The sequence below is a fragment of the Montipora foliosa genome, chromosome 7 (genome assembly GCF_036669935.1).
Source record: "Montipora foliosa isolate CH-2021 chromosome 7, ASM3666993v2, whole genome shotgun sequence".
NCBI classification, from domain to species: Eukaryota; Metazoa; Cnidaria; class Anthozoa; order Scleractinia; family Acroporidae; genus Montipora; species Montipora foliosa.
The window spans coordinates 26,598,329-26,610,828 of NC_090875.1; the positions used below are offsets into that span (position 1 = coordinate 26,598,329).

General features: G+C 39.0%; 2 protein-coding genes across 3 annotated transcripts in view; one reads left to right on the forward strand and one right to left on the reverse strand.

The window, feature by feature from the left end:
• The window catches only part of LOC138010546 (uncharacterized), a 2,448-nt gene extending 382 nt beyond the window's left edge, over positions 1-2,066 (reverse strand). The window contains exon 1 of the mRNA XM_068857526.1: positions 1-2,066. This exon is cut by the window's left edge and continues 382 nt beyond it. Coding sequence (XP_068713627.1) covers positions 629-1,402 — 774 coding nt within the window. The 5' untranslated portion in view covers positions 1,403-2,066 and the 3' untranslated portion in view covers positions 1-628.
• Positions 2,067-3,553: 1,487 nt separating this feature from the next.
• The window catches only part of LOC138011607 (intraflagellar transport protein 122 homolog), a 51,397-nt gene continuing 42,450 nt past the window's right edge, over positions 3,554-12,500 (forward strand). The window contains exons 1-4 of one of the 2 annotated variants that reach the window (XM_068858688.1): positions 3,554-3,778; positions 4,183-4,249; positions 6,262-6,346; positions 12,027-12,105. In XM_068858688.1, coding sequence (XP_068714789.1) covers positions 3,711-3,778; positions 4,183-4,249; positions 6,262-6,346; positions 12,027-12,105 — 299 coding nt within the window. In that variant the 5' untranslated portion in view covers positions 3,554-3,710. Of the gene's footprint in view, positions 3,779-4,182; positions 4,250-6,261; positions 6,347-9,283; positions 9,384-9,460; positions 9,528-9,602; positions 9,688-12,026; positions 12,106-12,500 lie in introns of those variants that run through there. The other variant, XM_068858687.1, reaches the window with a different exon arrangement.

The following is a 12,500-nucleotide window of genomic DNA, read 5'->3' on the forward strand; positions in this document are numbered from 1 at the left end:
ACACAAGTTACTTCGACGTTTTTTTAGTGAAAAATGAGCAGATAACGAAGTAGAAAGTCAAAATGTCAAAGGCAATCAAAAGATAAAAAAAATTATAAAAGGTACTTAATTCTAAATATTAAAATGGACTTTTTGCAATGTTGTTTCAATATTTCGTTGAGCCGATTTTTCGCAATTTGCTTTTTTTTTAATGTTTGCCCCCCACCCCAGCATAACGCTTGCCTAATTTGCATGACAATATGAAAACCAACATGGCGGCTATCGTGAATAAGGCCTATTTCCCTCCCCGGCAGGAAAAAATATTAATTGGTGAAACTTGTTTATGCCATTTTTTGCTCTTTGTAAGCGTGCTCTAGAACGCACGTGAAGCGTGCACTACAAGGCACGTGCAGGCACAAGCTTTAGTTGAATTGTTAATGAACACGTCATTTGTAACCATTTTGTCGTTAATTAAACTTGTCAGAAAAATATACTCCAGCGGCGCGAGAAAAGAAACATACATCTCGAAAAGTTTTATTAACAATGGGGACGAGCACGCTGGTAAGACATCAGTAAATTAAGACAAAAGTTGTCTTTTTTCTTTATTTTATCAGTTTTAGAACGAACGTTTCATTTAAAGTTGCATGTTTTAGGCGCCGTAATTAATTCTTTCTCTCTTTAGCTCTTCAAGTTTTATTTTTACGCGTTCAACTTCCTTGTTAAGGCTATGAAAATCTTTTAGTGTTGCATTGACTTTAGCTGTCAGTGTTGGCAATTCATTTTCAACAAAAGCGAGATTTTCAAGCACTTGCGTACCGAGCTTCCTTTCGGAGGTCCTCGTCACTTGTTCGTGAATTGTCGGTGGCGAAGCGTCACAGTTCGCTGGTTCGCGTGATAACATATTGTTACTAGCGACAGTGTTTGGAGGCGTTAAAGTAGTCGCATTTGTTGCTGTTTCCCTTTGTTTTTGCAAATACGCACTTGAATTTTCTTTATCTCCAATGTGAAAAGCATCATTAAGCGATGAAAAAACAACAGATTTTCCATTTCTCTCGCTTTTGTCTTCTTGTATTCTTCCGGTTATTTCCTTCACCAGCTGTCTTTTTTTGGGCGATATACTCGAATTTTGTTGAGCGATCTTTCGTGGAATGGACGATTTTCTTTCTTCTGTTGTCATCAAACCCTTTCCCGTCGTTTCTGTGTCTGAAGCTTCGCTTGCGCTTGTACCAGAATCAGACTTCATCTTCGAGTTGGTCGCGAGAGCAAATGCCAACTTTTTCCGAAGCAATTTTGCAGCTTTTCCTTGATCCGTTAGTGACACCTTTCCCGCATTTTCTTGCTTTTCCTTATCGGATTCCGTTTCTGTTGGAATATGGCCTTTTGCGTCGTCTGTCCAACGTGGAATATTACTCGAATTCTGCATTCTTTATGTCAGCTTCTGTTCCCGTTGGTTGATCTCTTAAGAGCTATTATACGACTGCTTCTCTTTCTTGTCCATTAGACGATTAATTGCCTAAAAGCTTTGAGCGACCCCTGTGTGATATTTATCTTTTATCGAGCGTGTGTTTGGAAAGAAAGCCAAAGATAATTTCCTAAAAGCGGAAATTAAACACGTATTGAATCGACATGTCTAGCCCAGTCTAGGCTGCATATTTATGACGTTACATTACAATCTAAGAGGAAACCGGCGTATCGATTTCACCCGACTAGTTGACAAAAAACATAACATTTGCATCCTTTGAAAAATGAATTTTGAGAATTGCGATGTGCTTCTAGTAATAAATAGCGTGTTTTGTCTTCGTCGTGAACCAAATTACTTGGAAAGAAAAAGAGAAAGAAACTCAAGAATCATATTTTTCTTGGCTGGTAATATTGCCAAAAAAAAAAAGAAGAAAAAAGAAAAAAAAACCTTTAGTATATATTTAATACTGCCTCAAATGCTTACAGTAACGCACGATCTGATCTATCTCTTAATGCCACGTATCATCAGTACTCTCTGCCCTAGAGCGACATGGAATCCTTTGCTGTGGACACTTTAGTATTTGGAGAAATATTTGTAATAGACTTGCATGGATTGTTTTATTTTGATGACAATTTCTTCCTCACTGCCTCTTCTAAATTGGACGAGTATTCGCGATAGACGGCAAAAGACGACGAGCACATTGGCAAACTAGTTAATTTCATGAATTATACAATTTAAATCCTATAGTGAAGTTCTTATAATTATGACTAGCGATTTCAAAATCGAACGATAAAAAATCTTGAAAAGTTTGAAAATCTTGAAAATTTTAAAATCACACGTATGATTTCAGACCAAATTGCTCTCCACTTCGAAACAGTGTCAATTACCCTATATTTGCTCAAGAATGTACTAAAGTGATACTTAATTAATAAGTAGGTTTCTCAACTTCAAAACTGAGCTATGGTTAATTGACTCTTGCGAGCAAAATATTTCTTTTTCCAGTGTTGAAAAATCACAACAGCATTTCAGTGGCACAATACACAAGAAATCACTCTTAGGGTATTAACAGTACTTTCATTGAGCTCGAACTTAATTATGTTTCGGCATAAATTGTGAGCCAACATGAAACATCTTTTGGATCATTAATTCAACCCTTTATCGATAATGTTGTTGATTCGTTTATCCGCGCTCCCAAAGTCGTCACCCAACAAATGCTGACAAGCAACGTTGCAGTGTTCATACGGAGCTTAGGGAAATCGTGTCGCCTAAAAAGGGAGCCATGAATAATTTATAATCGGATGGTACAAGGTAATATGCTCTATTCAAGTCGGTAGCAATGGGACTTTTTCGAGTATTTTCGAGTCATTTACGAAGAAACACACCGGCTCATGGTTGTGCGTCCATCTTTCTCTTCTTACAATCATTTATTCCGGTACTTCCTAATATAAGCGGAAAAAAAAATTCATTTCTCAGAAGTCTTGTAAAAGTATACTGTAAGCACGGTCTTTATCTTATAAAATGCGGTTTTAGCGGCTATGTTCTTTTTCTATGTCACTTCGGCTGGCCCAACAGAAAAATGGAAATTGCAGTCATCAATGCCGATCAGCTAACTAACAAACTGTCATATCTCTTGAGACAAAGCTACCATATCCGGCCAAAGGGTCAAGTTGAATCTCTGTACAAAATACTATCAAATGACAAACTGATTCAAGAATGGCTCCGGAAACAATTTTAATTAAAAAAACGTTTGCTGGGTGTATGTGTTTTGTATATCAACATAAATATGTGAAAAGGCAGCAAAACGAATATTCAAAAATAAACTAGAGCACAACAGTGTTTTTCTACAACTCCCTAATTTGATGGGATGGACATCACTTTTTCACTTCCTATGGGTCAGTCTTTCGAAAAGACTTCAGAGCGAAGGATGTTCTGCAAATAGACTTTTGCCTTTCGAATGTACACCTCAATATAAAAGGATTAAATTAAAACGGTATGTAAATGCAAAGAGGTCAGGAGCGAATCATTCGTTGGCTGTTAATGTGGAGATAAATTATTTTTGTCGTATCGGGTCGGGTCATATAAATTCATCATTTCGGTGCCTTTCTATTCTATTGCTATTGGATCACTGATGTATTAGGGAGCGCGCCTTCAACTGTAATATTTTTTGTCGGATTACCAGACGCACGCTTAGTATTTTGGAATTCTCGTTAATGGAACTTCACTCTTTGCATTCTCTTCAAACCGAAAGTAAGAGCTTTCTTTTTGGACAATGGCTTTAACAAGGGTAACTCAAATATGGTTTGACAAAGTTAGGGACCGATCAAAGCAAGCACAGTGGTAAGTTATGCAGAGATTGTCTTCTTGTACATGTCTTGACCGAATCATAACTAAAACGAAGGTTGATAGCGTACAGTAACCCCTGCTTTAATACCTTGATTGGAAACTGGATGAAATCTGTTCTTAAGTGCGATCATTCAAATGAAGATAAATGGAGTGAGATTTCTACTCCAAGCGTTCATTTTGTCCTTTCATGACTTTTCCAAACGCAAGGTTTACTAATTTCTTTCCTTCTATTGTAGCTTCGTCAATAAAACCTTACTAAATAAACGTCATGTTAAGTGGTTTCAGTCGCCTGCCGTTTGAACTTAATCGCGTGGAAGCCATTCAAATGGTCAGTCTAAAATGGTTTCAGTAATTTGATGGCTCTTCATTACAAGTCACGTTATATTTTGCCTTGGTAGGATTTACGACCTTGTCTTCAACCCCGATGGCTCACTAATTCTCGCGGCTGCCGGACATTTAATTTTGGTAAGTGCATTTTCAAACGAATCTCAAATGAATGTTTTTTTAATGATCAAAACTGTTATTCTGTATGAAAGAGCCTGTTTTTAATGTGGTATGGTTTGTTTGAATGCAAACCTAATTCTGTCATCCGGCTGTCAAGATGTGTTAACAGTGATCGATAGACGCTTCTCTCACGAAATCTTTCCACGGCACACGATAGTTCAAGTTTAGTTTTTGATATATAAGTTACAGAGCCCGCAGACAGCAAGTGTTTCGGAAAGTTTACAAGCTTAAGCCTGGGATTTATCGGGTTCGTTGTTAAACTTGTGGCATGGCATGACCGACAATAGACCTTCGAAAGTCCTTCGTCTCATGTAGATGCGCGCGGACCTCTCTCGCGACTTCGTCGCTCGCAAATCCACTTCGCGTACGAAAAATCACGATTCGCTCGCCAAAACATTTTCTCCTGGGATTATCGTGAGGTCGACTTGTGGCAAGTCTTGACCGACAAGAGCCTAAAGAAGACTAAAGGCAAAAAGCCAATTAATTTGAGACCTCCATCATAGGGTGGGGCCCAGAAACCCGTGTTTAAAGGGGGTTGCAGCTTCGTCATTTTGGTTTGAAGCACACCTCGATTCCAGTTTCTCATAGTATCAGCCACTAAAAACAACATACAGTTTTGGACTCTAATTTTTTTGGTTTCGTTTCAGCAAGAGGTTCTTCAGTCGAGATTAATCGGCTTTTGAGCCATTGAGCGGGGATTTTTATTAGTTGCCTAGGCCCTGTAGAAGCAGATACATGGAATGCAGGTCCAGAGGGAGCGTTTTTTCGGACTTTAGGAGACAATGTACTTTTGTTGGCATTTACGATTGCCGCTGAGTTGTGTTAAATTCGGAAAAGTGGGAATGATAACGGCGTTTCAAATTATTGCTATGGATCAGTCATGTTCGTGATTAAATAAGGGCACGTGATGACTCGAGGTTAAGTACCCTCGTAATTTTCCTTGCAATAGGTACTTAGTACTCGTTTCTGCTAACATATGCGACGAGGTTTATTACCTGGGGTGGAGATGGGCCTACATCAGGTCACGGAGGAGGCACGGCCTTTTTTGAGGATATTCATGATTATTATTCAACACATTGTGACTATGTCCACATATGGTCATAGCGCGCTCAATATTCGTCGTACGCGCGTACTCAACGTATATCCTGCGATATACGTAATTTTGTGGGTCGCGGAGAAAAATGGTAGTTTTTCCAGCTTTTTTTTGCCAACAAACGTAGAAAATTGTGCTTTGCCATCAATGTGTTGAATAATAAAACAATTATCCTGCTCAATCTTGCGGAATATCGCCTGATTTTAGTCAACTCGGCTTACGGGCTCGTCGGCTAAGTTAATTGTTAAATATCCACTTTTCCCTCTTCGCTAGCAAGCTATGTCGGTAGAACATCAGGCACATCAGGGAAAACTTGCTCTGTTGTCGGAGAACTATGAGACTGTCCCGACATGAAATCGTGTACATTTCTGATGAAAAATAGAGAGTACTCATATCCTCCTTCCCCGACCCAGACGTTGTCTGGGTCAGAGACGTAAACAAACCCCGGTTAGGTTTATTTTCGTCTGCGACGCAGGCCAACCCAGACGGAGCCTCCTTCGTTTCCATTGCGAGGGATATAAATTTGACTACTTAGCCATCGGTCTTTGTATACCTTTTAAACGCAGCCAAAGCGAAGAACAAACAACAACATGCACATGCGCAAGGGCTAAAACTGATAGCTGTGGCAAGGAGAGCATATTAGTGTGTAAGAACAGGCAAAGGAGTAGATTCCCGCTATGGTCTAGCCTGCAAACGCAGACGTATTTCTGGCGGTCGTTTTCTTCCCCCCATCCCCCCCCCCCCCCACCCCCCGTCAGAAGTACGTCTGCGTTCGCAGGCTAGTTACGGTCTTGATACTAGAGATGTCAGTTGACCACTGAATCGCATCAATTTCGTGAAATTAAGTTCAAGGATTGTTTTTCCCTCATATCTTTCTAAGGTATACGACCCAGTTGAAGGGGAACTGGTGGATATATTGAAAGGACACAAGGACACTGTATACTGCCTGTCCTGTGAATGCACTGGTAAGATATTTGCGAAAGATACAGTAGACACTCACATATAAGAACACTTTTTTCAGGTTTAAGGCAGATCGTGTTCTTATTTGAGGGGTGCTTAGTGAGAAATCAGCCTGAAAGTGTTCTTAAAATGTTCTTAAAATTGGTTTCAGAGATACTTCAAATTTTACTTTACTAGAGGTTTAATTAACATACAATGCTGTTTTGTAATAGATTTTATAGTTTGTAATGGTCCTGAACACCATAGTACTTTGCTATAAGTTACTGTACTGTATTGTTTCCTCATCCTAATACCCTTTCCCTTTGTATTAAGAACGTGTTTTATTTATCAGGCTGAATTTGTTGGGATATATATGGTGCTTTATTGGCCAAATTGCAGACTGATGTTCTTAATCCACTTGTTCTTTTATGCGGGCGTTTTTTGTATATTTCTCCATAGTCAGTTGCACTATTTGTCTTAGTTCATTTCCTGCAATGGTCGCAGTTTAATTAAGCTTTATTGAGAAGAGATCAACTATTTATTTCTACTAAAGGGTCTAAATAATGTTTCGAGGATTTAAGCTATTAGGTGAATTCATCCTCTACTGTTTTTTTTTTTTCAAATGACGAGTTCTCAGTAGGCTTTGTGATGCAATTCATACTTCGCACTGTCGTGGGTTACAATCTCTCTTAATTTTCTTATTTCATTGAGATAATGTTTCTAACTGTTATTTCCTGATAGAACGCTGCACCGGTGTAGTTGAGGTCAGTGGTTCAAACTACAACAAAAAAAAAGCAAGATGACACACGTCAACACCAACCCGGTGTTGCCAAAACACACGCTTTCCGCGGGAGAACAGTTTTGCTGTTCCCACCCAGCTTACTACATGTGTTGCATGTGAAGCTGTCACTTAAAGAAGTGACTAACACACCCGTCTGGTAAACTAGCTACGCCATGCTGATGAGGCCCGGCAAAGCCCAAAGGGCTGTCCATGGCTGTTAATTGACCGGGTGAAATGGTTGTGCGCATGCGTGATGCGTGTGTCACCTTGCCTTTTTTGTTGTTCAAACTACGTTCCATCCTGAACTGTTTACGTTTTCCTTTTCTTTCTTCCCGTGACGTTCATCACTGCTATTCGCAGTTGGAATCTGTCTTTCATCTGTGGTCTCTTCACGGATCACTTCAGGTGGCCTTGATGACGTCATTTGCTGTCTCTCACGAAAGGAGCGGCGACCACGAAGTTGGTGTCCTAAAACTAATCTTCTAGAAATTGGAAACTTTTCCTATACAAACATTATTTCCGTTTTGGTTAAAAAATATGGTCACTGATTACGAGAGTGAAAACGAAGAATCTCAGCCATTGGCAACAATCCCAAGTGTCAGGTTTAATTTCCCACCTAACAATAAGGGCTCGCCGACTGATCATACTTATTATCGTTTCCATGTCAAATCTCCTTATCAATGACAGTTATCCACAGACGGCGGATGATCATTTTTCACTCAGTTATTCAGTATTGTATTAACTCGTAATTCAGAATGAAGGGTTGGGTGCCAGACAAGAGAATACTAAAATGACAGACAGAATTTTTGTACAAAATTAAGGTTTATTAAATGCTTAAAGGAAAGTGAGAGTGGATAAGTCAATCGGTGAAAGGAGAACTTTCGGTCAAAAGCGTCTTCCGATGAAGTCACGTTCTATCACTGCGACCAATAAGATTTCGACTTCGGCCGCATTGGGCTTCGCTCCATGCGTTATCAGCGTACAGAACCGTGGAGTACTGCACCTAATCTGAATAGCTAAGAGAACTCAGTAATGTGGTGTAGAAATTTTGGTTGCACTCCCCTTGAACTTTATAAAATCAGAGGTTATATAAGCCTACAGTAGCTTTTATGACTTGTATCAGTACATCCTTCCTAGGCGAAGGCCCCGTTTTAAGAAAGTTGTCTCAGGTAGAAGGGTCACCCGCCTTGCCGGGCCAACGTCTCATGACCGTTTACGTGAGTGAAGATGTTCCGGTTGACCGAGTCAAAGTTAACGTTAACCCTGCTGAAATAATTCATTGGTCCTGCTAATTCATAGCTTCAATATCTCTCTTTCGGCCTCTGGATTTCTATATTTTAAATGACTCACACCGATCACTGTTGACTTAGATTTAACTTCTTTGATAGCAATTTAAGCCACAATGTTCGTTTTAAAGACTGAAACAGGCACGGACTTCAATTTCCGTGCAGTTGTCCCGGCTGACTGACCCAAAGTGTTTATATGAAAAAAAAGTTGTCCCGGCTGGGAGGGTGACCCTATCTTCGAAAGAGGGTGACCCTGCCAGGCGGGTTGCCCTTCTAGCCGAGCCAACTTTTTGTTTCTCATATCACGCAACGGTTCACCACGTTTTATAAGAAGATGTAGGAAAATTTGGCTCGTCCAGGGTAGCTCGGGTAAGCGGGTGACCCTTACGAACTTGACGCTGATTCAAGCCAGTCGAGAAGCGGTTTAATTAAGTGACAAAAAATTAAGTGACTCCGTTTTGGGGCTTTTGACTAGTTTGATGTTTCCCAAATAAGGCTCACAAACTTTCCCCCATACAACTCTGCTTGCACTCAGTTGCAAAGTTAACAAATCTTCCTACAATCACGCACGAAACACGCCTCAATAGTTACGGTCGCTACAGGAGCAATAAGTAAGCACATCGAATTTTAATTACGAATCCTAACCTCCAGTTTATTTGACTGCTATTGCAACTTTACTTCAACACTTTTGAAACTTTTCACGATGGCGTATTTAAGTCGTTTGTCTCGACACAGGTCAAGCATTTCCCTCAGTCGGACGAAAAAAAGAGACCCCGCGTGGTTTTTTGTCTCTTTTTGTCCTACGTGCGAGGAGCGAATGCCTGACTGGTGCCTGCGAGGGTGGAGCACGCGAGGGAAAATCACGTGAACCATGCCTTGGTACAGTCCCATACTCCACCACGATCCTAGCGAAAGTTTATGTTTTCCTTTTTTCAAGATGAGAGCGCTTCCAACATGGGTCGATAAAGTTCACGATAAAGACAGGGTAGAGCAGTGGTGAGACCTATGAAACCTTCCGTTATTGTCCTTTAATGCATTGCAAACATTGATGGAATTATTTTTTCGCGCTGCAGTATTTACGATCTCGCATTCAACCCGGACGGTAGCCAGCTTATCGTTGCCGCTGGAAACCGCGTTCTGGTAAATAATCTGGAATGGCTTTTCTTGTTGTTGGATTTTGAAAACTTGGTGATCGCTTGAAAAATGTGTTCTTAGGTTTACGATACAAACGATGGAACACTAATCCAGCCGCTCAAAGGGCATAAAGAGACGGTTTTTTGTGTGGCCTATGCCAGAGATGGTAAGAGCTAGTAGCTAAAACACCTGACATGTACAGGTTTACACCTCAACTATCATCAGCGATCATTGATTGTTAATTTTTATGGACATTCGCCTTTTGTGTTTTTATGTATTAATGGTAAAATAATTTCATGATCAAAGAATGGAATTTCGAGAACTGGTGAGGTATTCGTTACAAGATAACCCTGACTGACTTTTTTGAAACGAATGATAACCTTTTTGATACATTGAGCGACCTGCCTGTGCTATTTTTTCCAGCCAACAATTAGTTTTCTTTCTGTTGGGTTAAGAGGTCAAGTCTTATATGGCTGCAGGAAATCGAGTCTTATCTTTTTTCCGAGGTTCTTGAAGAGTTTGTTAGAATTGAAAGAGCATCTGCTTTGCCCTTAAGACCTCTTTGTCAAAAACTGTACAAATTTGAAATTGTCCTCACTTGCGCTATTTTAATTAATGTTTAGTCTTGAGTCAAAGCTCAACATTCCTTTAATGCATTCTCTTAAAGTTTAAGCTAATTTTAAATGTTGTGTTTTCGCCTCTCAACCAGAAGATATTTTTTTGGCATTGAAACGAATAATAGGTTTTGAATTTGTTGTAATTTCTTTATTGTATTGCGTATCGAATTTTAGAGAGTTTTTTTCAACTTTAGTTTTAATCTGCCATTTTGACCTAAAATAACGTTGATGTAGATAAGCGTATTTGACCTCTTGCCCTTAGCTAACAACACAGATGCAGCTAAAATGGATCAATTTTAAAACATTAATGACTCTTAAAATATCTAAGGAGAAAGTGCTGCTTTGTAATAATGATAAAACTTTCCTGTTTTCTTGGATAAGACAGTAAACCTTAGGCTCTGTCTGACAACTATGCTCATAAATTCTGTTAGGGCCGATTTACATATTTTTGTCACATGTGACAAGCTTATTTTATGATAGGCCTATGACATGACTTAGGATTAGCATGTACATCAGAAAAATGTCCTAGCATTTTAAAACATGTTTATGTAATGTGGTAGGCGTGTCGTAAGCTAATGTCACATGCAACAAAGTTGTACTGTGTACTGTGTAAATCAGTCCTTAGAAGGCTAAACAATAGGTCACAGGGATCCCACATGACCTGGTCTCTGCAGGGTATAATCAGAAACCCATAAGGGTTGAAACGTGTAACGGCCCCTTGTGTGCTGGGAAACAAGCTTCTGAATATTCAATTTGCGAAGTTACCATATTTGGAACAACAAGAGCAAGGGGTTTCCAAATATGGTACTTTGCACTGAAACATTCAACCAATCAGTTCGCACTGAATATTCGGAAGCTGTGAACCTGCGTTACACGTTTCAACCCTTATGGGTTTCTGGTATAATGTAATTTAAAGTAACAGGGTTCAATGATACGTTAAGCTGGACTAAATTATTGTCATTACAAACATCATAAATCAAAGCGTAACCAAAGAAAGCGTGCAATTCACTCTTATGCTTTACAACAAAGATGCTGACTTGCATCAGCAGATGTTTGAGTCCAGTAACTCCTGTACAAAATGATGTCTTAGAGTATTCTTCTGGAGGTGCTTAAGTTATTAAGCCTCACTCTTGTGCATGATTATGACCTGCATTGCTATGGTAATGCTAAAAAAATTTGTTAAATACTTGTCTTGAAGCTTTGTTGAGTGTTGCACAGTATGTTATAACACTTTTATTTTTTATTGGGTTGCCATTTTGGCACAATTGGACTTCCATTAACAACAGAAATTAATAACTGCAAAATCTAACACATACATATCACAACAGTGCACTTGCTTAATTTTAATGGGGCCAGTATAATCACCTCGTGTTTAAAAATCTGGCACCTACGGGGTTATGTATGCCCTTGGTATAACAGTCTTGAAATAAAACGTAAACTGGGTTGCCTTTGTTTGTCCTCCTCAAATTTTTGGACTCATTCCCAAAAATCCTAACAAACTATCAGTCTGGAAATGAACACTATTTATTTTTAAAATAGCTTCTTGTTTGTAAGTAATTGTTGCATAAATGAAATTTGGTCAAGAACATAATTTCAAATTCACTTAAAAGTGCAGTAGATGAGCTTAAAGAAATATCGTCGGCTTCCCAAATTTAACTTCATTTTATACCAGAATGACTTTGTAATAACCAAAAATTATTATGCTGAACAGTGGATGTTTATAAGTGATATTATTTCCCACTCTGCCATCAATCATGTAGGTTAAAACGCATAATAGGTAAGCCCTTTAAAAAGAGATAATTTTAGAAGCTGTCAGTTTTGCTGTCAGTGAGTGAAGTGATATGTAAGAGGTACGTTGCAAACTTGCAAAATTGTATTTTTACTATAGGTAAAAGGTTTGCATCTGGTGGAGCTGACAAGAATGTCATCATTTGGACATCTAAACTAGAAGGAATTCTGAAATACTCGTAAGGAATTTCACTTGTATTTTTTTTTAATAGAAATCACACACTTTTCCCTGTCTAGAACCAACAAAATAAATGCAACCAACAAAAATTGTGTATAAATGCCACCCTTGTCTTTCCTTTGCTTATGTCAAATAATAATATTAAATATATAGTGCAATTGTATAGTGCAAAATTTGCACTATCCAAAACTGAATTTTCTTTCGCTAGATGCCAAGGCCAAGAAATTCAACCAACAAAACTGTGACAACACTGAAGCAGATAAACAGTGATATAATGGTGAAAGCGAAACACTACTGTTTGACTTATAACGAAGGTCCCTGAGTACATCTGATCTCACCAAACAGATCAAATAAAGGAGAGGAAAGTCCTGCTGTTAGCTCAACAGTCCTCTTTGT